General features: G+C 37.4%; 1 protein-coding gene across 15 annotated transcripts in view; it reads left to right on the top strand.

The window, feature by feature from the left end:
* Window positions 1-23,116, top strand: part of CEP63 (centrosomal protein 63) — a 76,097-nt gene that overhangs the window by 29,347 nt on the left and 23,634 nt on the right. For 14 of the 15 annotated variants that reach the window (XM_081234624.1, XM_081234620.1, XM_081234623.1 and 11 more), the window contains one exon: window positions 4,057-4,170. In XM_081234624.1, coding sequence (XP_081090750.1) covers window positions 4,057-4,170 — 114 coding nt within the window. Of the gene's footprint in view, window positions 1-213; window positions 415-4,056; window positions 4,171-23,116 lie in introns of those variants that run through there. The other variant, XM_081234618.1, reaches the window with a different exon arrangement.

Here is a 23,116-nt window from a genome sequence, read left to right as displayed (position 1 = left end):
CCCACTAGCTATCTATTTTACGTTTGGTAGTGTATATATGTCCATGCCTCTCTCTCACTTCGCCCCAGCTTACCCTTCCCCCTCCCCATATCCTCAAGTCCATTCTCTAGTAGGTCTGCACCTTTATTCCTGTCTTGCCCCTAGGTTCTTCTGACCATTTTTTTTTTTTAGATTCCATATATATGTGTTCGCATACGGTATTTGTTTTTCTCTTTCTGACTTACTTCACTCTGTATGATGGTCTCTAGGTCCATCCACCTCACTCCAAATAACTCACTTTCGTTTCATTTTATGGCTGAGTAATATTCCACTGTATACACGTGCCACATCTTCTTTATCCATTCATCTGTCGATGGACACTTAGGTGGTTTCCATGTCCTGGCTATTGTAAATAGAGCTGCAATGAACATTGTGGTATGTGACTCTTTTTGAATTATGGTTTTCTCAGGGTATATGCCCAGTAGTGGGATTGCTGGGTTGTATGGTAATTCTATTTTTAGTTTTTTAAGGAACCTCCATACTGTTCTCCATAGTGGCTGTATCAATTTACATTCCCACCAACAAGAAATTCCATCTTTGATTTTCATGTCATCAGCATATACCACCAACCAGTGTACATACGGCCAAAGTTAGTCATCTTCTGATCCCTGGTTACTCCCCTGTTCAAAGACCCCAGCTCCCAGTTCACTGTCATTCTCTCCAACCTTGCTTTTATCGTAATTCTTGAGGATTTCAGTGTCCACAGGGATGATGCTTATAATACTCTGGTCTTTGAGTTCCTTGGTGTTCTTTCCTCCACAGATATTTTGATCTCCTATCTGTCTCTTCTCCTTTTTCCCATTGTCATTCCTTAGGTGTTATCATTACCAATACTTGCAACCCTCCTAGAATCACATTTTTAAGCATCACATTCTCCAACTACCATCCCTGTCTTTTCAGCTCTCTTCCTCTGGCTCCTGATGCTCGATACTCACCTGACCCCCCCGTCCCTTAAAGTGCTTGGATCCTGCCACTTGTCACTGCTCCGTCTCTACTTTGTGTCCTCAGTTACCAGTCCTTACCCAGCTTCCATCCCATGGTTACACTCCTTATATTCCCCTTCAATTCTGTGCTCTCTCTTACTTCATCGCCTTTGCTTGGCAAAACTGTAACTCTCGTTACATCCAGCTTTCTCCCCACTTTCTACCTGTCATGTGTGGCAGACCATGGCTGGAGAAAAATATAATCATGCTGACTGGCCTCATTTTAAATTCATGGTCACTCACCTCAGGCGGGTCCTCATGCTGCCCAGAATCATATTATATTTCCCCTCACTCTCCTACTTTCCATAATGACTGTTTCATACTTTCTCTTTTCTTGAATTTTCAACACTTTTCCCCACATCCTCACTTTTGGATGATGATCTTTCTTTCTATTTCATTGAGGAAATAGAAGATAATTTTCACAAACTTCCAACCTTGTGTCTACCTGCCTATTTGCAACTGCACCCGTATACTCCGCCTTCCTGCTGGAGGGACTGTCCATGCTCCCCCTATTCCCTACCCTCGACATCACTCTAGAAATGCTCCTCCCTTCTGAATCATCAGGTTTTTCCTCCCTACTGGATATTTTCCACCAACATGAAAACTTCCCCCCTCTTAAATATCCTTTCTTGACCTCTCTCTTCATCCTCTGGATACTGCCCCATTTTTCTCCTTCATTTTATAACTAAACTACTTTAAGTACCTATACTTGTCTCCAGTTCCTTTCCTTCCATTTTTCTTACACCCACTCAGTAAGGCTTTTGCCCCCTCTCTCTGCAGAAGCTATTTGCATGGAGGTCACCAGTGACTTCCCCATTACTCAAGCCTGTGGCCAGCCCTCATCTTCCCCATCCTGTCTGCAGCATTGGACCTAGCTGGTCTCCGTCCTCCTTACAGCTCTTTCTGGATTTGGCTTGGAGAACAATTGCACTTTCCTGGGTTTTCTCCTACCCTGTTTGCCACTCTTTCTCAGTCTCTTTTGTTCCCCAACCTTTTAGCGTTGGAACACCTTACGGTTGTGTCATTGTACTCTTCTTTTTTCTGTCTAGGCCTACTCCCTTGGTGATATCATTCAGTCTCATAGTTTTAAGCATTGTGTATATGTTGATAATTCCCACATTTGTATATCTAGTCCTGACCTCTCCTTTTTGCTACAGAATAATTTCCAACCTCCTGTTTCACATCTCCAGTGTCTAAAGCTGTCTCAAACTTGACATGTCCAAAATAAAGGTCCTGATTCTTTTCTCTCCTATCTTCCAGCACCATTTCTGTTTCAGTTAATGGCAGCTCCATTCCTCAGATTGCTCAAGCCTAAAAACCTTGGAGTCACCCTTGATTTCTCTTTTCCCAGCACAATAGCCAGAATGATTCTGTTGTAATGTAAGTCAAATCATGTCCTCTCCTGTACATAAACCTTCCAGTAGCTTCTCTTAAAAGACAAAGTTATCATAGTGACCTACGTAGTCTCACCGCCTGTTAACTCTGACCTTTCCCTTCCTTTTTTCCTTTTACTCACTTATTCCAGCCACACCAACCTCCTTGCTCATCCTTGAACATACCAGGATGCTTCCGCTTCAAGGCCTTGTACTTGCTGTTCCCTCTTCCCAGAATAGTATAACTTCATCCCTGTCTCCCTTGGTGTTTACTTAAATGTTACTCAATGTGGCCACTCCTTTTTAAAATTGCAGCCCCCAACCCTGAGCACTTCATGCTCTATTTTCCCTAAAACAGGTACAGTTGGCCTTCTGTATCTGTGGGTTCCACATCCATGGATTCAACCAACCATGGATCTAAAATATTCTGGGGAAAAATATTCCAGAAAGTTCCAAAAAGCAAACCTTGAATCTGTCATGCACAAGCAACTATTTTCACAGCATTTACATTGTATTTACAACTACTTACATAGCATTTACATTGTATTAGGTATTATAAGTAATCTAGAAATGATTTCAAGTATATGGGAGGATGTGCATTGGTTATATGCGAATAATACACCATTTTATATAAGGGACGTGAGCATCTGTGGATTTTAGAATCTGCAGAGGCCTGGAACTAGTCCCCCACAGATACTGAGGGGTGACTGTATTACTATCTAATGTACTGTACAATGAGTGTGTTGCCTATCTCCCTCCAATTGAGTGGGGCTAGAATTTTTGTTTTGTTAAATAGTGTATCCCCAGCATGTAGAACAGTACCTGGCACGTATATGGTAGAAATAATGAATAAGTGAGTATCAGCTGGTGAACAGTAATTACGCTAAGCTAGCATGAGACTTCTGGAGTTGAGGCTCCTGGAGGACAGTGATGAAAGACTGAGTTTCCTTTCCCTTTAGTTTGCCTCATTTTCATAAATACTGGGCTCATTTTCTCGATCATGCAACCTGAAGTTACTATTGATCCATCATTGATTTTGAACTGTTTGGCTTTGGGTTACAGATATCTGTTAAAATTTAATACAGATATTTCCTGTTATTCATGTCTGTGCAGTTCTGTTGAGATAATAAAAATTTGGATATCAAAGGTTATCGTGTTAACTGAATCTATTTGGTTCCTGAGTTTTAGACACCGATAAGAATTGGGCTACCCAGGGATTTATCTGAACATTTAGTTGAATCTGTTCAGTTCCTGGGTTTGGATATCACGAATTTGGGCAGTGAGGGATATCTGTAATCATATTTTGAAATTTTCAATTATCTTAGCATCAGTTTTCTGAAAATCACTAAAACAATTATTAGCAACCCTTCGGTGGCAGCAGATCTTTGAAAATCGTGAATCCAGTGTTAAGCATCTGTGTTTCATGCTCTTCACCAGGAGGCTGTTAAAGTTAGAAAGACAGATCTCCAGAGGCACAGTATGTAAGGAATTTAGTATTACTCTATAGTTCTATCAGCTAAGTGAGTAATGGGGCTCCTGCTGTGGAGAAAGGTGCATGTGTACCCAGGGACCTGGGGAAAAATTAAAGTAAAAGTGAATCTGGAAAGTAGTGACAGCAAGGGGAAGCACTTAGAAGTTAAGTACCTTAATTGCTTCTTCAGGAATTTCGTCAGAAATCACTGGACTGGGAGAAGCAGCGCTTGATTTATCAGCAACAGGTATCTTCTCTGGAGGCACAAAGGAAGGCTCTGGCTGAACAGTTGGAGATAATTCAGGTAAGTTTAAGACATTTTGAGATAATGAGAGGCAGAGAGGTTTTGATTAAATTTGAGCTAGCTTAATGCAGTACGCCTGTGCTCACCATGTCCACCCACGTCCCCACGCCCTCTTGCTCCCTTGCTTGCTGCCTTCCTCAGCGGTTCCTAACTCCTCACTCGTGCTCTTTCTTGCTCTCTCACTCTGTCACTGTCTTGCATTCTCATGCTCACTCCACACTCACATTTGTTTCACTCTCCCAATCTTGGTCTCTCCCTCTTTCCTTTTCTCTTTCTACCTCTGCTCTCTCTGTCTCCTTTTCCATTTCTTTCTGGCTCTGGCTTACTTATTCTGGCTGTTTCTGGCTCTTGCCTTGGTTCCACTTTTGTCTGTGTCATGAACACAAATCCTCCCCGGGCTTTGTGGTATGTAATCCTGGGACTTCAAGAAAATAACTTTTCCATATAGTGAGATTACTGAGAAGAATATGATACAAAGCAACAGGGTTTTTTATTTTCCAAAGGATCTCAACATGAAGTTATGGCCACTGCAGGCATCAATTTTTACAAAGCTCCCCATCAGAGTCAACTCCAAATGTGTCAGTGCAGGCCACAGCTCTGCAGTATTTCCACTAAGTAGTAGCTTGAAGAGCCAGCCCATTAACGGTACAGCTCCCAGTAAGACCTTCTTATCACTGTTGTGTCTCTGTCACCATAAACTTTTAAACAGTAGGTCTGAGCCAATTCAATTAACTCTGTGATAATTCTACCAAGACAACAGATTAACATTTGAGTTAGGATCATCTTTTCCTCATAAGGAAAATGGTGCTTTTAAAAATATAACATATATTCAAACCTATAAATATACATATATAATTGAACAGAGGATTCAAGCCACGTGACCAAAAAAAAAAAAAGTGGAGTTCAGAATAACTTCTCACTCTTTGAGTCATATATTTGCTTGATTTTTTTCTTTTAGTCAGCTATTAAAATGACATAATACATGTTCATTTTAGAAAAATGAGAAAATGTAGATGAAATGAGAATTAAATAAAATCACTCATAATTCCATCCTTTAGAGATTAACCATGGTTAACGTTTGCGTGTAAATTTCTTCTGACTTTTTCTGTGCTTGTATGCCGTGTACATTGCATTCATGTACATTTGGTAGGAAAAACACTGTATGTGTGTGTATGGGAAGAGATGAATAGTTGCAAACTTAAAAAATTACTGAGAATGGCAAAATGTTGATAATTGTTGAAGCTAGGTGATGAATATATAGGGGTTCATCATCTTACTCTTTCCATATTGTATACGTTTGAAATTTTCCATAAAACATAATGTGAAAATGTAAATTATATGCTTACAATGTGACAGGCAGTATGCTAAGCACTTTATAATGCAATATTTTATTTAATTTTCGCAAGTTAAAAATTTTCCTTTTTAAATACGTCAACAAATGTGAGTCATAATGATTGTATAGAAGTTCAGTCTACCATTAAATGTCTTAATTTATATAACCAATCTTTTTTTGCGGAACATTTAGTTTTTTTTACTTTTTCACTCTTATAAGTAGTGCATGGGTGAACATCCTTATTTAAATATTTAGGACTATATGTCCATTTATTTTCTTAGGAAATGACCCTAGAAGTGAAATTGCTGTATCAGAGTAGTCGTACATTCTTAAAGATTTTAATATATATTGTCAAAGTACTCTTCAAAGGTGCATTGATACACACTTTCACCAGCAGTGTTTGGGAATGTCCATTTCCTCACACTTTCTCAATATTGTCCATTTCTTCCCACTCTAAGTATTGGGCACTATTATTTATTTTATTATTTTTTAAAATTTCTCCTACTTTTAGGCTTGTCTTTGTCAATCTGATAGGTGGAAAAAATGGTATCTGATTATTTGTTTTAATTTATATTTCTTTGATTATGAATGAGATTGAGCATTTTTTTCATTTACTTATGGCTATTTCCATTCTTTTGTAAATTATTTGTGTTCTTTTCTTTGCTCTTTTTTTTCTGGTTATTTTATTTATCAAAATCTGTTGTAATTATAATAAGTAGAGATAATATTTTAAACTTTGTTAATTAAGAGAATATTTGCTTTCTATAAATAATATTTTTTTCTCTCACAACAGTAAAATAAAAATGTCTAAATGTACAAAGCACTTATCACTCTGACATATTGTGTGGAAGAATGTATAGCAGTTCAAGTCACAATACACTGATTTTCAAAAACCAATATATTAACTTCTATTTCAATCAAGCATTAGAGCCTGAGACCCAGAAGAGGTCATAATGAAACCTTATCCAACCAAATCAGAACTAAAAAAAATTTTTTTAAACCAGTAATGCACTTTTGTGGCCTCTTAGCACAGTTACCAAATGCTGCTTACATACATTCAACATCTAGCTTATTGGCATGATTTTTTATAAAAATGAGAAACTTTTGCAGATATATGATTAGAAGGTACACAGATTGCATTACATTAAACACAAAGGCAGTGTGGTCCTTGTAGGAGAAATCAAGTCAGTACCCCCTGGTAGAAATGTTCTATAAAAATGTGTCACAATGAGGCGTCAGTGTTTTCAGCCACTTATCTGTCCCTGATGTATTTCCTTGGAGTATATGATCTGTCAGGACTTCAGGTTTCTTAATCCAAAATATCTCACTAAATTTAGGTACATCTGGAAAGCAGCTGAAAGTTTTCTCCAATAGTCTGACATCACAGAAAGTGGGTTGAGAAATCCCTCTCTTTACCTGAAGACGTACTTGTTCTACTTCAGGCGTCAACAGCTCAAAAAGGAAAAGAAAAAAACAATCAGAACTTCCCCTCCCACACAATCCCACACAAGCTAAACAAAAACTACCCCCTCGCCCCATAAAACTCCAGCACCAAAGTGTCAATCATTCCTGGGAAATAGAACATACCCCTTGGATTCTCTGATTTATTAGCTGTTCAAACTTGAAGGACAGAAATGACCTTAGGTCCTTGTGGAGAGGAAGGAAGACATGTTAATAATGACTGTAGAGCCATTGAGAAAGTGCATTATCTATTACACAATCAACTTAGAGCCCTGTCCTCCAACAGAGGCAGCCACAACTTCATTTAAATTCTTTGCTCTTTTTTTTTTTTTTTTTTGCGGTACATGGGCCTCCCACTGTTGTGGCCTCTCCCGCTGCGGAACACAGGCTCCGGACGCGCAGGCTCAGCGGCCATGGCTTACGGGCCCAGCTGCTCCGCGGCATGTGGGATCTTCCGGACTGAGGCATGAACCTGTGTCCCCTGCATTGGCAGGCGGACTCTCAACCACTGCGCCACCAGGGAAGCCCTTTGCTCATTTTTTTAAGGTTATTTATATTTTACTATTTTGAAAGAGCTCTTCCTACATTAAATATATTAACTTTTTGCTGTTTCGTTGCAATTGTATGTGTTTGCCCAGTTTACCTTAATTCTGCTTAGTAATTTTTATGGAAATACAATTGTTTTATAAACAATTGTTTAGAATGGCTTAATTCTCTTAGTTTTTTCTTTAAGGTTTTTATCTTTGTTGTCATACTATAAATCCTTACTAAGCCAAGATTTCTTCTAATACTTTATAATTTCTTCTTAATATATTTGATCTGAAAATTATTTTGGTATAAGGAATTTGGTAGGAATCTATATTTGTTTTTTTCCAAATGGTTATCCACATAATTTGTTGACTGTTATATTTTGAGAACTTTACAGAATGGTTCTAAAATTCATATGGAAGGATAAATGAATGGTACCAGGCAACATTTTTAAAAAGAAGAGTAAAGGTGATGTTTCTTTTATCAAGTATTAAAATGTATTAAATTTAAAAGTACAGTTGTTAAACAACATGACATTATTAGATGCAAAGACAGAATGATGGTTATATAAGCATAGGAAAAGATCAGTATAGTCACTAAAATATAAGGTCTTTTCTGTTTAGAGATCAAAGAATCACTTGCTCCTTTCCCTCCTGCTCAAATAATATAAGAGTGAAAAGGAAACATTCAGGGAAATCTTAGAGAACATAAGAACATTTGAAAAACAATTAAAAGTATTAAGCCAACACAGAGTGTAAAATATTTAGCTTATTCATAGTATGTGAGAAAAGTAAAGGCTGCATTGTATATGTTTTCCTTTTGAAATATTTAGATGAGCTATGTGATATTGTTCAAGTTAGTTTTAGATCCTCTGTTCAATTATATATGTATATTTATAGGTTTGAATATATGTTATATTTTTAAAAGCACCATTTTCCTTATGAGGAAAAGATGATCCTAACTCAAATGTTAATCTGTTGTCTTGGTAGAATTATCACAGAGTTAATTGAATTGGCTCAGACCTACTGTTTAAAAGTTTATGGTGACAGAGACACAACAGTGATAAGAAGGTCTTACTGGGAGCTGTACCGTTAATGGGCTGGCTCTTCAAGCTACTACTTAGTGGAAATACTGCAGAGCTGTGGCCTGCACTGACACATTTGGAGTTGACTCTGATGGGGAGCTTTGTAAAAATTGATGCCTGCAGTGGCCATAACTTCATGTTGAGATCCTTTGGAAAATAAAAAACCCTGTTGCTTTGTATCATATTCTTCTCAGTAATCTCACTATATGGAAAAGTTATTTTCTTGAAGTCCCAGGATTACATACCACAAAGCTCGGGGAGGATTTGTGTTCAACCCCCAATCCCCAGCCCTTTCCAAACTATTCTCACACTTTACCTGCCCACCCTTGGTTTTTGTTTTTATCTCTGTGACATAAATTGCTTTCTTAATTATTTCTTTACTTTTAACCACCTCTGTTGTGATTTGTGTTGTTGAAATAATTCTACCCACTCCACTAGAATAGTTAGGATGCTATATATTATATTAATAAGAGGAAACTCTGGTTTCTGGTTCAGAAAATTAGTGGCAGTGGTTAGTGGGGAAAAAAAGGCTTAAAAATATATTAGTGGGCTTCCCTGGTGGTGCAGTGGTTGAGAGTCCGCCTGCTGATGCAGGGGACACGGGTTCATGTCCCGGTCTGGGAAGATCCCACATGCCGCGGAGCGGCTAGGTCCATGAGCCATGGCCGCTGAGCCTGCGCGTCCGGAGCCTGTGCTCTGCAATGGGAGAGGCCACAACAGTGAGAGGCACGCGTACTGCAAAAAAAAAAAAAAAAAATATATATATATATATATATGTATATATTAGCCTTAAGATACCTCTAGCACCGGATATTTAAGAGAAATAATCATTATTTTATAACTGGTTTATAGTTTTATTTCTGACTCTCTTCATATTGGAAGAGGTAGTCTCGAGATATTGTAGTGTAGCTCTGTCCAATAGAAATATGAGTCACCTATGTATAAAATTTTCTAGCAGTCACATTAAAAAAGTAAAAAGAAACAAAATTAATATATTCTGTTTATCTCAGTTTGTCAAAAATATTATCATTACATTCACGTTTTTAAAAAATTGAGTCTTTGAAATCCAGTGTGTATTTCATGCTTTGAGTACATCTCAATTTGAACTAGCCACAATTCAGGTGCTCAGTGGCTATGTGTGGCTAGTGACTGCTGTATTGGCCTAGTGTATTCATTCTAGTTAATGAAGATTTAGAATTTGTTCTTGCAATAATTATGTAATTTTCACTATGCTTAAAAATGGTGTATTTGTATGTGATTGAAATATTGAATTAATTAAAGATAAGCTGTGTCTGCCCACAGCAGTCATGGCCAGGCTTTACAGTCAGCTGGCCTGGGGACCAATCCCACCTACCAGTGTGCCTGCAGTAATTGTGGTCCAACCAAAACAGGAGGGCACACCCACACAGGGGATACCCCCAGAGCACTTGGCTGAAGATGTAGCTGATATACCTCATACATAGAAACAAACACAGAGTTAGGCAAACACAAAGGAGACAAAGGAATATCTTCCAAATGAAAGCTAAGACCAAACCTTAGGGAAAGAAAACTATATGAAGCAGAGAAAAGCAATTTACCAGATAAAGAGTTCAAAGTAATAGTCATAAAGAGTCTCCAAACTTGGGACAAGAGTGGATGAACTCAGTAAGAGTTCAAAGTGATAGAAAATATAAAGATCCAGTCAGAACTGAAGAATACAATAACTGAAATGAAAAATGCACTAGAGGGAATCAAAAGCAGATTAGAGAATGTAAAAGAACGGATCAGCAATCTGGAAGACAGGGTAGTAGAAATTATCCAATCAAAACAGCAAAAAGAACAAAGGTTTTTAAAAAATTAGGATGGTTTAAGGAATCCTTGAGATAACATCAAGCATACTATCATTGGCATTATAGGGGTCCTGGAAGGAGGAGACAGAGAAAGGGACAGAAAACCTATTTGAAGAAATAATGACTGAAAACTTCCATAACCTGGTGAAGGAAACAGGCATGCAAGTCCAGGAAGCCCAGAAGGAGTTGCAAACAAGATGAATCCAAAGAGGCCCACATAAAGACACAATATAATTAAATGTTAAAAGTTAAAAATAAAGAGAATCTTAAAAGCATCGACACGTGCATGCACACACATACACACACAGGAGCTAGTTACGTAAAAAGGAATCCCCCATAAGGTTGTCAGCTGATTTTTAAGCAGAAACTTTACAGGCCAGAAGGGACTGGCATGATATATTCAAAGTGCTGAAAGAAAAAAACTTACAACCAAGAGTACTCTAACTGGCAAGGTTAGAGCTTCAAAGGCTCAGAGGAGAGTACAGCAGCTGACTTGTGGCAGGCAGAACAGAGAGAGACCAACACAGACAATCCTGGCCACCTCGCTGTACTCCCCAGCTGGAGACATGTATCTGGTGGTGCACGTGGAGACTGGGTGCTGAAACTTGGGCTTCAGAGGACAGACCTGGGGAGAGGACTGGGGTTGGCTGCATGGAGATAGCCTGAAGGGGCTGGAGCGTTGGCCAGGCCACAACTGGGAGTGTATGTAGGACAGAGCCCAGGTCCACTTTAGAAGCCCCATGGTTAACATGCATGCAAAGGGAGAGGTGGGGCCCCACAATAGGAGCCTCATTCTCAGCGTGCTTGCAGTGGGTATAGCTCTGCCTCTATGAGCTCTGGGAGTGTGCAATTGCGGGAGGGTTGCCCACAGACGGAAGCGGGACTGAAATCTGAGCAGGTCCCCAGGGGCCACATGACTTTGGAAGCAGGGCTGAAATCTGAGCCATGTCTGGCAGCTTTGCAACTTAAGTGGATTTACACTGAGGTGCCTTTGTAAGCTCATTGTTAGCAGGACATCAGAGCAGATTACTGGTGCTCCTGTAGTTGGGGTGGGTCTGGAGTTAGCAGCTGTGGGCTTTGTGGGCAGGCACTCGTGGAGCCAGGGCCAGGGTCTGCACTGATACTGTAGCTCCCATGGTGGGTCCAGGTGCACAACTACTTGTGACTATGGTGGGTCCCAGTGCCTGACATAAGTAGATCTGTTCCAGTGGATCTGTGCTGGTGACTTTGTGAGCACAGTGCCTGAGGACATCTGGTCCTACATTCCCACAGCTGAGGTGGGCCTGAAGGCAGTGTCAGCAACAGTGTACTTTGTGAGCATGCACAATGGGTGATGGACAACACCACAGAGCGTACTTCCTGGTGGACAGCTCCTGTGGAGGAATACTCAGTGACTCCTGTCCCAGTGGAAGTGCTCCAGTCCCACCTACCCCACACTGCAGCTCACAGACAGATCTAGGGGCTTCTACTCCAACAACTGGGGAGAGGCCCTGTTCCTGACAGGGCTTTGGCAACCACAGAGCAAAGAGGAGGCCCCGCTCAACATCCAGTGCAGGCTCTGGTCACTACAACACCGATCACACCCTGTATCAAGGGGATAACAGCCAGCACGCCCTGAGGAAAGACATGGCAGACACCCATACTAAAACAAAGCCCTTGTACCAAAAACATTAGACTCACTCAGGCCACACAGGGATGCTCCCATATAAAACCAGCCCTTCAAGACAACAGTAGGTAACTATTTCTCCTAAATTTATAGAGTAAGAGAAATATAAGGTTAATGAAGAAGCAGAGGAACCACTCCCAATTAAAAGAACAAGAGAAATCCCCTGAAAGAATAAACAATGAGACAGACCTCTCCAATCTACCAGACCCCAAGTTCAAAAAGGAGGTAACAAACATACTGAAGGAATTAAGAAAGGCTATCAATAGAAATGTAGATCACTGTAACAAGGTACTAGAAACTATAAAGAGGAGCCAGTTAAAATTAGAAAACTCATTTGCCAAGATGAAAGCTGAACTAAAGGCAATAAATAGCAAACTAAATAATGCAGAAAAATGAATAAGTGATCTGAAAGATAGAATAATGGAAATCACCCAATCAGAACAGCAGACAGAAAGACATGAAGAAAAATGAAAGCAATGTATGAGACCTATGGGGTAATATAAAGCATCCCGACCTATGCATAATACAGATCCCAGAAGGAGAAGAAAGAGAAAAGGGGATCGAAAGTTTATTTGAAAAAATTATGGCAGAAAACTTCCAAAATAGAAAAGAAGCAAGAATCTATAGGGAAGAGAAAATCACAATTGGAAAGTAAATCACTTAAATAAGCCAGTACATAGATTAAAATTTTTTAGTGTGTGTGAAAGTGATGATAACTACAATGAACAGCAGAAGGATAAACATGAAGATGTAAAAGAGGACATCAGAATCATAAGGTGTTGGGAGGGGAGTAAGAAAATGTAGATTTTTTTTTCAAGAATGTGTTTAAGCCTATATGACTATCAGTCTAAAGCAAGTATATGTAGTAGTGGGTTAACATACTTGAAAAGCAGGAGTAACAACAAATCAAAAGCATACAGTAGATTCATAAAAACCAAACAGAAGAGAACTCAAGTATAATACAAAAGAAAACCATCAAACCACAAAAGGAAAAACAAAAAGAAAACAAGAGGAACAAAGAAGAAATACAAAATCAACTGGAAAATAAGTTTTAAAATGGCAATAAATACATAACAATCAATAATTACTTTAAATGTTAGTGAACTAAATATTCCAGTCAAAAGACAGAGTGTCAGACTGGATAATAAAACAAGAGCCTACAGTATGCTGCCTACAAAAGACCCAGTTTAGGGTGAAGGACGCACATAGATTGAAAGTGAGAGGATGGAAAAAGATATTTCATGCAAACAGAAGGACAAGAAAGGAGAGGTAACGATACTTATATCAGACAAAATTTAAAGGTCATAAAGATACTATATAATGATAAAAAGATAAATACAAGAAGAAGTTATTACACTCGTTAACATATATGCACCCAATATAGGAGCACCTAAATATATAAATACCAACAGACATAAAGGGAGAAATTGACAGGAATATAATAATAGTAGGAGACTTTAACAGCCCATTCATATCAATGGACAAGTCTTCCAGACAGAAAATCAATAAGGCAACAGAGATCCTAATTGACACAATAGAATAGTTAGACTTAATTGACATTTTCAGGACATTTCATCCAAAAAAAAAAAGACTTAAAATACAAACTTTTCAACTGCACATGTAACATTCTCTAAGATAGACCACATACTAGGACGCAAAACAAGCCTCAACAAATTTAAGAGAATAGAAATTATTTCAAGCATCTTTTCTGATCACAATGGCATGAAACTAGAAATCAACCACAGAAAGAGAAATGAGAAAAAAAAAACGATTATGTGGAGACTAAATAACATGCTACTAAAAAAACACTGGGTCAATGATGAAATCAAAGAGGAAATTTAAAAATACCTTGAGACAAATGAAAATGAAAACACAACCATGTGAAATTCTTGGGATGCAGCAAAAGCAGGTCTTAGAGGGAAGTTCATAGTGATACAGGCCTTCCTCAGAAAACAAGAAAAATCTCAAATAAACAACCTAACCTACCCCCTAATAGAATTAGAAAAAGAAGAACAAACAAAACCTAAAGTCAAAAGGAAGGAAATAATAAAGATCAGAGAGGAAATAAATAAAATAGAGATTTAAAAAAATAGAAAAATAATAAAACCAAGAGCTGGTTTTCTGAAAGGGTAAACAAAATCAATAGACCTCTTGCCAGGCTCACCAAGAAGAAAAGAGAGAGGACCCAAATAAATAATATAAGAAATGAAGGAGGAGAAATAACCAATACTGCAGAAATACCAAAAGAAAACCCATCAGGTAATGCTGTGAACAATTATATGCTAACATATTAGGCCACCTAGAAGAAATGGACAGTTTCTAGAAACATACAGCCCACCAAAACTGAATCAAGAAGAAGTAGATAATTTGAAAACCCCGATCACTAGAAGTGAAATAGAATCTGTAATAAGCAAAAAAAAAAAAACCCAAAAAACAAAAACCCTGAAAACAAAAGTCCAGGACTGGATGCCTTCAATGGGGAATCTACCAGACATACAAAGAAGAACTTATATCGATTTTTCTCAAACTATTCCAAAATAGAGGAGGCAACACTCCCAAAGTCATTCTATGAAGCCATTATCACCCCGATACCAAAACCAAAGACAGTACCAAAAAGAAAATTACAGGCCAATATCTTTGATGAATGCAGATATCCTCAATAAAATATTAGCAAGCCGAATCCACCAACACATAAAAAAGGTGATACAACACAACCATGCTGGATTCATCCCAGGGTCACAAGGATGGTTCAGCATATGCAAATCAATCAATGTGATACACCACATCAACAAAAGAGAAGACAAAAACCACAGGATCATCTCAATAGGTGCAGAAAAAGCATTTGATAAAATTCAATATCCATTCATGATAAGAACTCTTACCAAAGTGGGTATAGAAGGAACATATTTCTACATAATAAAAGCTATTTATGACAAACCCACAGCCAACATAATACTCAATGGTGAAAAGCTGAAAGCCTTCCTGCCAAAATCTGGAACAAGATAAGGATGCCCACTGTCACCACTTCTATTCAACACAGTACTGGAAGTCCTAGTCAAAGCAATCAGACAAGAAAAAGAAATAAAAGTTATTCAAATTGGGAGGGAAGAGGTAAAATTGTCATTATATGCAGATGACACAATACTATATATAGAAAACCCTAAAGACTTCACACACAAACTACTAGAACTGATAAACAAATTCAGCAAGGTAGCAAGGTACAAGATTAACATACAGAAACCTGCTACGTTTCTTTACACTAACAATGAAATATCAGAAAGGGAAGGTAAAAAAAAAACCCTTTTAAAATTGTATCCAAAAAAAAAATTGTATCCAAAAAAATAAAATACTTACAGATAAACCTGACCAAGGAAATGAACGACTTATTTTATGAGAACTATAAAATTTTGATAAAGGAAATGGAAGGTGATCCAAAAAATGGGAAGGTATCCCATGCTCTTGGATTGGAAGAATTAATATTGTTAAAATGCCTATAGTACCCAAAGCAGTCTACAGATTTAATGCTATCCCTATCAAATTACCCATGACATTTTTCACAGAACTAGAACAAATAGTCCTAAAATATATGTGGAACCATAAAAGACCCAGAATTGCCAAAGCAATCTTGAGGAAAAAGAACAAAGCTGGAGCCATAACCCTCCCAGACTTCAGGCAATACTACAAAGCTACAGTAATCAAAACAGTGTGGTAATGGCACAAAAAAGGACATGGATCAATGGAACAGAATAGAGAGCCCAGAAATAAACCTCACACACCCACAGTCAGTTAATCTTCGATAAAGGAGGCAAGAATATACAGTGGAGAAAAGACAGTCTCTTCAGCAACTGGTGTTGGGAAAGTTGGACAGCTGCAGGTAAATCAGTGAAGTTAGAATACCCCCTCACACCATACACAAAAGTAAACTCAAAATGGCTTAAAGATTTAAATATAAGAAAATGACGCCATAAAATGCCTAGAAGAGAACATAGGCAAAACATTATCTGACATAAATCATAGCAGTGTTTTCTTAGGTCAGCCTCCCAAGGCAATAGATAAAATAAAAAATAATCAAATGGGACCTAATCAAACTCAGGAGCTTTTGCACAGCTAAGGAAACCATAAACAAAACGAAAAGACAACCTATAGATGGGGAGAAAATATTTGCAAACAATGTAATCAGCAAGGCCTTAATTTTAAAAATATAGAAACAGCTCATAAAACTCAGTAACAAAAAGGCAACAATCAAAAAATGGGCAGATGACATAAATAGACATTTCTCCAGAGACATACAGATGGCCAATAAGCACATGAAAGGTGCTCAACATCGCTAATTATTAGAGAAATGCAAATCAAAACTACAGTGAGGTATTACCTCACACTGGTCAGAGTGGCCATCATTAAAAGGTCTACAAATAATAAATGCTGGAGAGGATGTGGAGGAAAAGGGACCTTCTTACACTGTTGGCGGGAATGTAAATTGGTGCAGCCACTATGGAAAGCAGTATGGAGGTTTCCTTAAATACTAAAAATGGAGTTACCATATGACCCAGCTATCCTACTCCTGGGCATATATCAGGAGATAACTCTAATTCAAAAAGACACATACCGCCCCCCCCCACCGCAATGTTCATAGCAGCACTATTTACAACAGCCAAGACATGGAAGCAACTTAAGTGTCCATTGGCAGATGAACGGATAAAGAAGATGTGTATATATACAAGGAATGAAATAATGCCATTTGCAACAGCATGCCATTTGCAGCAACATGGATGGACCTAGGGATTATCATACTAAGTGAAGTCAGACAGAAGAAGACAAATATCACATGGTATCACTTATATGTGGAATCTAAAATATGATACAAGTGAACTTATTTACAAAACAGAAACAGACTCACAGAGAAAACAAACTTATGGTCACCAAACGGGAAAGCAGGGGTGAGGGGAGGGATAAATTAGGGGTTTGGGATTGGCAGTTGGAAGCTACTGTGTATAAAATAAACAGCAAGGACCTACTGTACATCACAGTGAACTCTATTCAATATTGTGTAATAAATTATAATGGAAAAGAATATGAGAAACTATATACATATATATATATATATATATATATATATATATATATATATACACATATCTTATATATATATGTATAACCGAATCACTTTGCTGTACACCGGAAGCTAAGACAACATTGTAAATTAACTATCTTCAATTAAAAAAATTGAAAAAGTAATAAAATTAGGTAAGTGATTCACAAAATAAATGTAAAATATGCCATCAAAAACAAAATAGGGAGTAAAAATTTAGTGCTTTTAAATGCACTCAAATTTAAGCAACTATTAAGTTAAAATGGGTAAGTTGTTACATATGAACCTCATGGTAACCACAAACCAAAAACCTGTAACAGATACACAAAAAATAAGGATAAAGGAATCCAACCATAACACTAAAGAAAGTCATCAAATTCCAAGGGAAGAGACCATGAGAAGAAGAAAGGAATGGAGAAGAAGTACAAAACAACCAGGAATTAACAAAGTGGCAATTAGTACATACCTATCAATAGTTACTTTAAACGTAAATGGACTAAGTGTTCCGAAAGACAAAGGGTGGCTGAATGGATTAAAAAGGAAGAGATTCACCTACAAGATCTCACTTCAAATCTAAAGTCTTGCACAGACTGAAAGTGAAGGAATGTAAAAATATATTCCATGCAAATGGAAACAAAAAGAAAACTGGAGCAGCAATACTAATATCATACAAAATAGACTTTTTTATAGGTTTATTTATTCATTAATCAAAAATTTAATGTTTATTAAGCATAATAGGAGAAAGTGTTATAGAGGTGGATGTAACTCAATCCCATTTAAAAATTTGCATGTACATTTTATTTTTATTTTTATTTATTTATTTTTTTTATTAGTCATCAGTTTTATGCACATCAGTGTATACATGTCAATCCCAATAGTCCAATTCATCACACCCCCACCGCCACCCTTCCTGTGGCTTTCCACCTTTGGTGTCCATATGTTTGTTCTCTACATCTGTGTCTCAATTTCTGCCCTGCAAACCAGTTCATCTGTACCATTTTTCTAGGTTCCACATATATGCGTTAATGTACAATATTTGTTTTTCTCTTTCTGACTTACTTCACTCTGTATGATAGTATCTAGATCCATCCACGTCTCAACAAGTGACCCAATTTCGTTCCTTTTTATGGCTGAGTAATATTCCATTGTATATATGTACCACATACTCTTTATCGATTCATCTGTCCATGGGCATTTAGGTTGCTTCCATGACCTGGCTATTGTAAATACTGCTGCAGTGAACATTGGGGTGCCTGTGCCTTTTTGAATTATGGTTTTCTCTGGGTATATGCCCAGTAGTGGGATTGCTGGATCATATGGTAATTCTACTTTTAGTTTTTTAAGGAACCTCCATACTGTTCTCCATAGTGGCTGTATCAATTTACATTCCCACCAACAGTGCAAGAGGGTTCTCTTTTCTCCACACCCTCTCCAGCACTTGTTGTTTGTACTTTCTGATGATGCCCATTCTAACTGGTGTGAGGTGATACCTCATTGTAGTTTTGATTTGCATTTCTCTAATAATTAGTGATGTTGGGCAGCTTTTCATGGGCTTCTTGGCCATCTGTATGTCTTCTTCGGAGAAATGTCTATTTAGGTCTTCTGCCCATTTTTGGATTGGGTTGATTGTTTTTTTTTAATATTGAGCTGCATGAGCTGTTTATATATTTTGGAGATTAATCCTTTGTCTGTTGATTCATTTGCAAATATGTTCTCCCATTCTGAGGGTTGTTTTTGCATCTTGTTTATGGTTTCCTTTGCTATGCAAAAGCTTTGAAGTTTCATTAGGTTGCATTTGTTTATTTTTCTTTTTATTTCCATTACTCTAGGAGGTGGATCAAAAAAAAAGATCTTGCTGTGATTTATGTCAAAGAGTGTTCTTCCTGGGCTTCCCTGGTGGCACAGTGGTTGAGAGTCTGCCTGCTGATGCAGGGGACACGGGTTCATGCCTCGGTCCAGGAAGATTCCACAAGCCATGGAGCAGCTGGGCCCGTGAGGCATGGCCTCTGAGCCTGCGCATCCGGAGCCTGTGCTCCGCAACGGGAGAGGCCACAACAGTGAGAGGCCCGCGTACCACACACACACACAAAAAAAGTGTTTTTCCTATGTTTTCCTCTAAGAGCTTTATAGTGTCTGGACGTACATTTAGGTCTCTAATCCATTTTTAGTTTATTTTTGTGTATGGTGTTAGGGAGTGTTCTAATTTCATTCTTTTACATGTAGCTGTCCAGTTTTCCCAGCACCACTTATTGAAGAGACTGTCTTTTCTCCATTGTATATCCTTGCCTCCTTTGTCATAGATTAGTTGACCATAGGTGTGTGGGTTTACCTCTGGGCTTTCTATCCTGTTCCATTGATCTATATTTCTGTTTTTGTGCCAGTACCATATTGTGTTGATTACTGTAGCTTTGTAGTATAGTCTGAAGTCAGGGAGTCTGATTCCTCCAGCTCTGTTTTTTTCCCTCAAGACTGCTTTGGCTATTTGGGGTCTTTTGTGTCTCCATACAAATTTTAAGATATTTTGTTCTAGTTCCGTAAAATATGCCATTGGTAATTTGATAGGGATTGCATTGAATCTGTAGATTGCTTTTGGTAGTATAGTCATTTTCACAATATTGATTCTTCGAATCCAAGAACATGGTATATCTCTCCATCTGTTGGTATCACCTTTAATTTCTTTCATCTGTGTCTTATAGTTTTCTGCATACAGGTCTTTTGTCTCCCTAGGTAGGTTTATTCCTAGGTATTTTATTCTTTTTGTTACAGTGGTAAATTGGATTGTTTCCTTAATTTCTTATTCAGACTTTTCATCATTAGTGTATAGGAATGCAGGAGATTTCTGTGAATTAATTTTGTATCCTGCAACTTTACCATATTCATTGATTAGCTCTAGTAGTTTTCTGGTGGCATCTTTAGGGTTCTCTATATATAGTATCATGTCATCTGCAAACAGTGACAGTTTTACTTCTTCTTTTCCAATTTGTATTCCTTTTATTTCTTTTTCTTCTCTGATTGCTGTGGCTAGGACTTCCAAAACTATGTTGAATAATAGTGGTGAGAGTGGACCTCCTTGTCTCATTCCTCATCTTAGAGGAAATGCTTTCAGTTTTTCTCCATTGAGAATGATGTTTGCTGTGGGTTTGTAGTCTATGGCCTTTATTATGTTAAGGTAGGTTCCCTCTATGCCCACTTTCTGGAGATTTTTTTTTATAAATGGGTGTTGAATTTTGTCAAAAGCTTTTTCTGCATCTATTGAGATGATCATATGGTTTTTATTCTTCAGTTTGTTAATGTGGTGTATCACATTGATTGATTTGCGTTTATTGAAGAATCCTTGCATCCTTGGGATAAGTCCCACTTGATCATGGTGTATGATCCTTTTAATGTGTTGTTGGATTCTGTTTGCTAGTATTTTTTGAGGACTTTTGCATCAATATTCATCAGTGATATTGGTCTGTAATTTTCTTGTTTTGTAGTATCTTTGGTTTTGGTATCAGGGTGATGGAGGCCTCATAGAATGAGTTTGGGAGTGTTCCTTCCTCCACAATTTTTGGAAGAGTTTGAGAAGGACGGGTGTTAGCTCTTCTCTAAATGTTTGATAGAATTGACTTGTGAAGCCATCTGGTCCTGGACTTTTGTTTGCTGGAAGATTTTTAATCACAGTTTCAATTTCAATACTTCTGATTTGTCTGTTCGTATTTTCTATATCTTCCTGGTTCAGTCTTGGAAGGCTATACCTTTCTAAGAATTTGTCCGTTTCTTCCAGGTTGTCCATTTTATTGGCATAGAGTTTCTTATAGTAGTCTCTTAGGATGCTTTGTATTTCTGCAGTGTCTGTTGTAGCTTCTCCTTTTTCATTTCTAATTTCATTGATTTGAGTCCTCTCCCTCTTTTTTTTGGTGAGTCTGGCGAATGATTTATCAATTTCAGAATAGACTTTAAAACAAAGACTGTAGCAAGAGGCAAAGAAGGTCATTACATAATGATAAAGGAACCAATTCATCAAGAGGACGTAATACCTGTAAATATGCACCAAACATAGGAGCACCTAAATACATAAAGCAGACATAAAGGGAGATATTGACAGTAATGCAGTAATAGTAGGGGTCTGTAACACCTCATTTACATGACTAGATATGTCATCCATATAGAAAATCAATCATACAACATTGGCCTTAAATGATACATTAGATCAGATGGACTTAATAAATATATAAAGAATATTTCACCCAAAACAGCAGAATGTAGATTCTTTTTAAGTCCATATGGAACATTCTCCAGAGTAGATCACATGTTAGGTTCACAAAACAAATCTCAATAACTTTAAGAAAATTGAAGTTATATCAAGCATCATTTTAATACCACAATGGTATGAAACTAGAAATCAAGCACAAGAAGAAAAGTGGAAAAAACCACAAACGTGGTGGCTAAAGAACATGCTTTTGGACAACCAGTAGGTCAATGAAGAAATGAAAGAGGTAATTTAAAAAATACCTTTTGAGAAATGAAAATATAAACACAACATTCCAAAATCTGTGGGACACAGGAAAAGCAGTTCTAAAAGGGAAATTCATCACAATACAGGCCTACCTCATGATACAAGGAAAATCTCAAACAATGTAACCTTGCACCTATAGTACTAGAAAAAGAAGAACAAATATAGCCCAAAATTAGTAGAAAGAAGGGAATTATAAAGATCAGAGCAGAAATAAATGAAATAGAGACTAAAAGCACAATAGAAAAGATTAATGATACTAAGAGAAGGTTCTGTGAGAAGATAACCAACTTGATAAACCTTTAGCCAGACTTATCAAGAAAAGAAGAAAGGGCCCAAATAAATAAAATCAGAAACAAAAGAGGTTACAACAGACACCACAGAAATACAAAGGATCATAAGAAACTGCTATGAACAACTTTATGCCAACAGTTTGGAAAACCTAGGAGAAATGGATACATTCCTAGAAGATTTCAATTTTCTAAGGATGAATCAGGAAGAAATAGGAATTCTGAACAGACTAATCACTAGTAATGAAACTGAATCAGTAATCAAAAAACTTCAAAAAAAAAAAAAAGTCCAGGACCACAGCTTCAAGTGGTCTACCACTTGAAGTGAATTCAAGTGAATTCTACCAAACATTTAAAGAAGAGTTAATACCTGTCCTTCTCAAACTGTTCCCAAAAAATTGAAGAGAAAGTCTTCCTACACTTCCAAACTCATTCTGCAAGGCCAGCATTACACTGATACAAAACCAGATGGAGATGCAACAAACAGAAAATTATAGGCCAATATCCCTGATGAACATACATGCAAAAGTCCTCAACAAAATATTATTAATCCGAATTCAATGATACAATAAAAGGATCATATACTATGATTACGTGGAACTTATTTCAGGGATAAAAGGATGGGTCAATATCTGCAAATCAATTAGTATTATACACCACATTTAAAAATGATAAAGAATCATATGTTCATCTCAATAGATGCAGGGAAATCATTTGACAAAATTCAACATTCATTTATGATAAGAACTCTCAAGAAAGTAGGTGTAGAAGGAACATACCTCAATATAATAAAGGTCATATATTACAAACCCACAGCTAGCATAATACTCAACTGTGAAAAGCTGAAAGCTTTTCTTCTAAGATCAGGAACAAGACAAGGATGCCCATTCTCACCACTTTTATTCAACATGATATTAGAAGTCCTAGGCATTGCAGTCAGACAAGGAAAAGAGATGAAAGGCATCCAAATTGGAAAGGAAGAAGTAACTGTCACTAGTTGCAGATGGTATGTTACTATATATAGAAAACAAAGCCTCCACCAAAAAACACTATTAAAACTAATTAATTCAGTAAAGTTGGAGGCTACAAAATCAATATACAGAAATCTGTTGCTTTTTTGTATACTAATGATGAGCTATCAGAAGGATAAATTAAGACTTCAGTCCCATTT

Source organism: Mesoplodon bidens (genome assembly GCF_964165515.1).
Source record: "Mesoplodon bidens genome assembly, chromosome: 5".
Classification (NCBI taxonomy): Eukaryota; Metazoa; Chordata; class Mammalia; order Artiodactyla; family Ziphiidae; genus Mesoplodon; species Mesoplodon bidens.
Note: the sequence above shows the minus strand (reverse complement) of the source record. Positions and strands in the feature narration are given on the sequence as shown.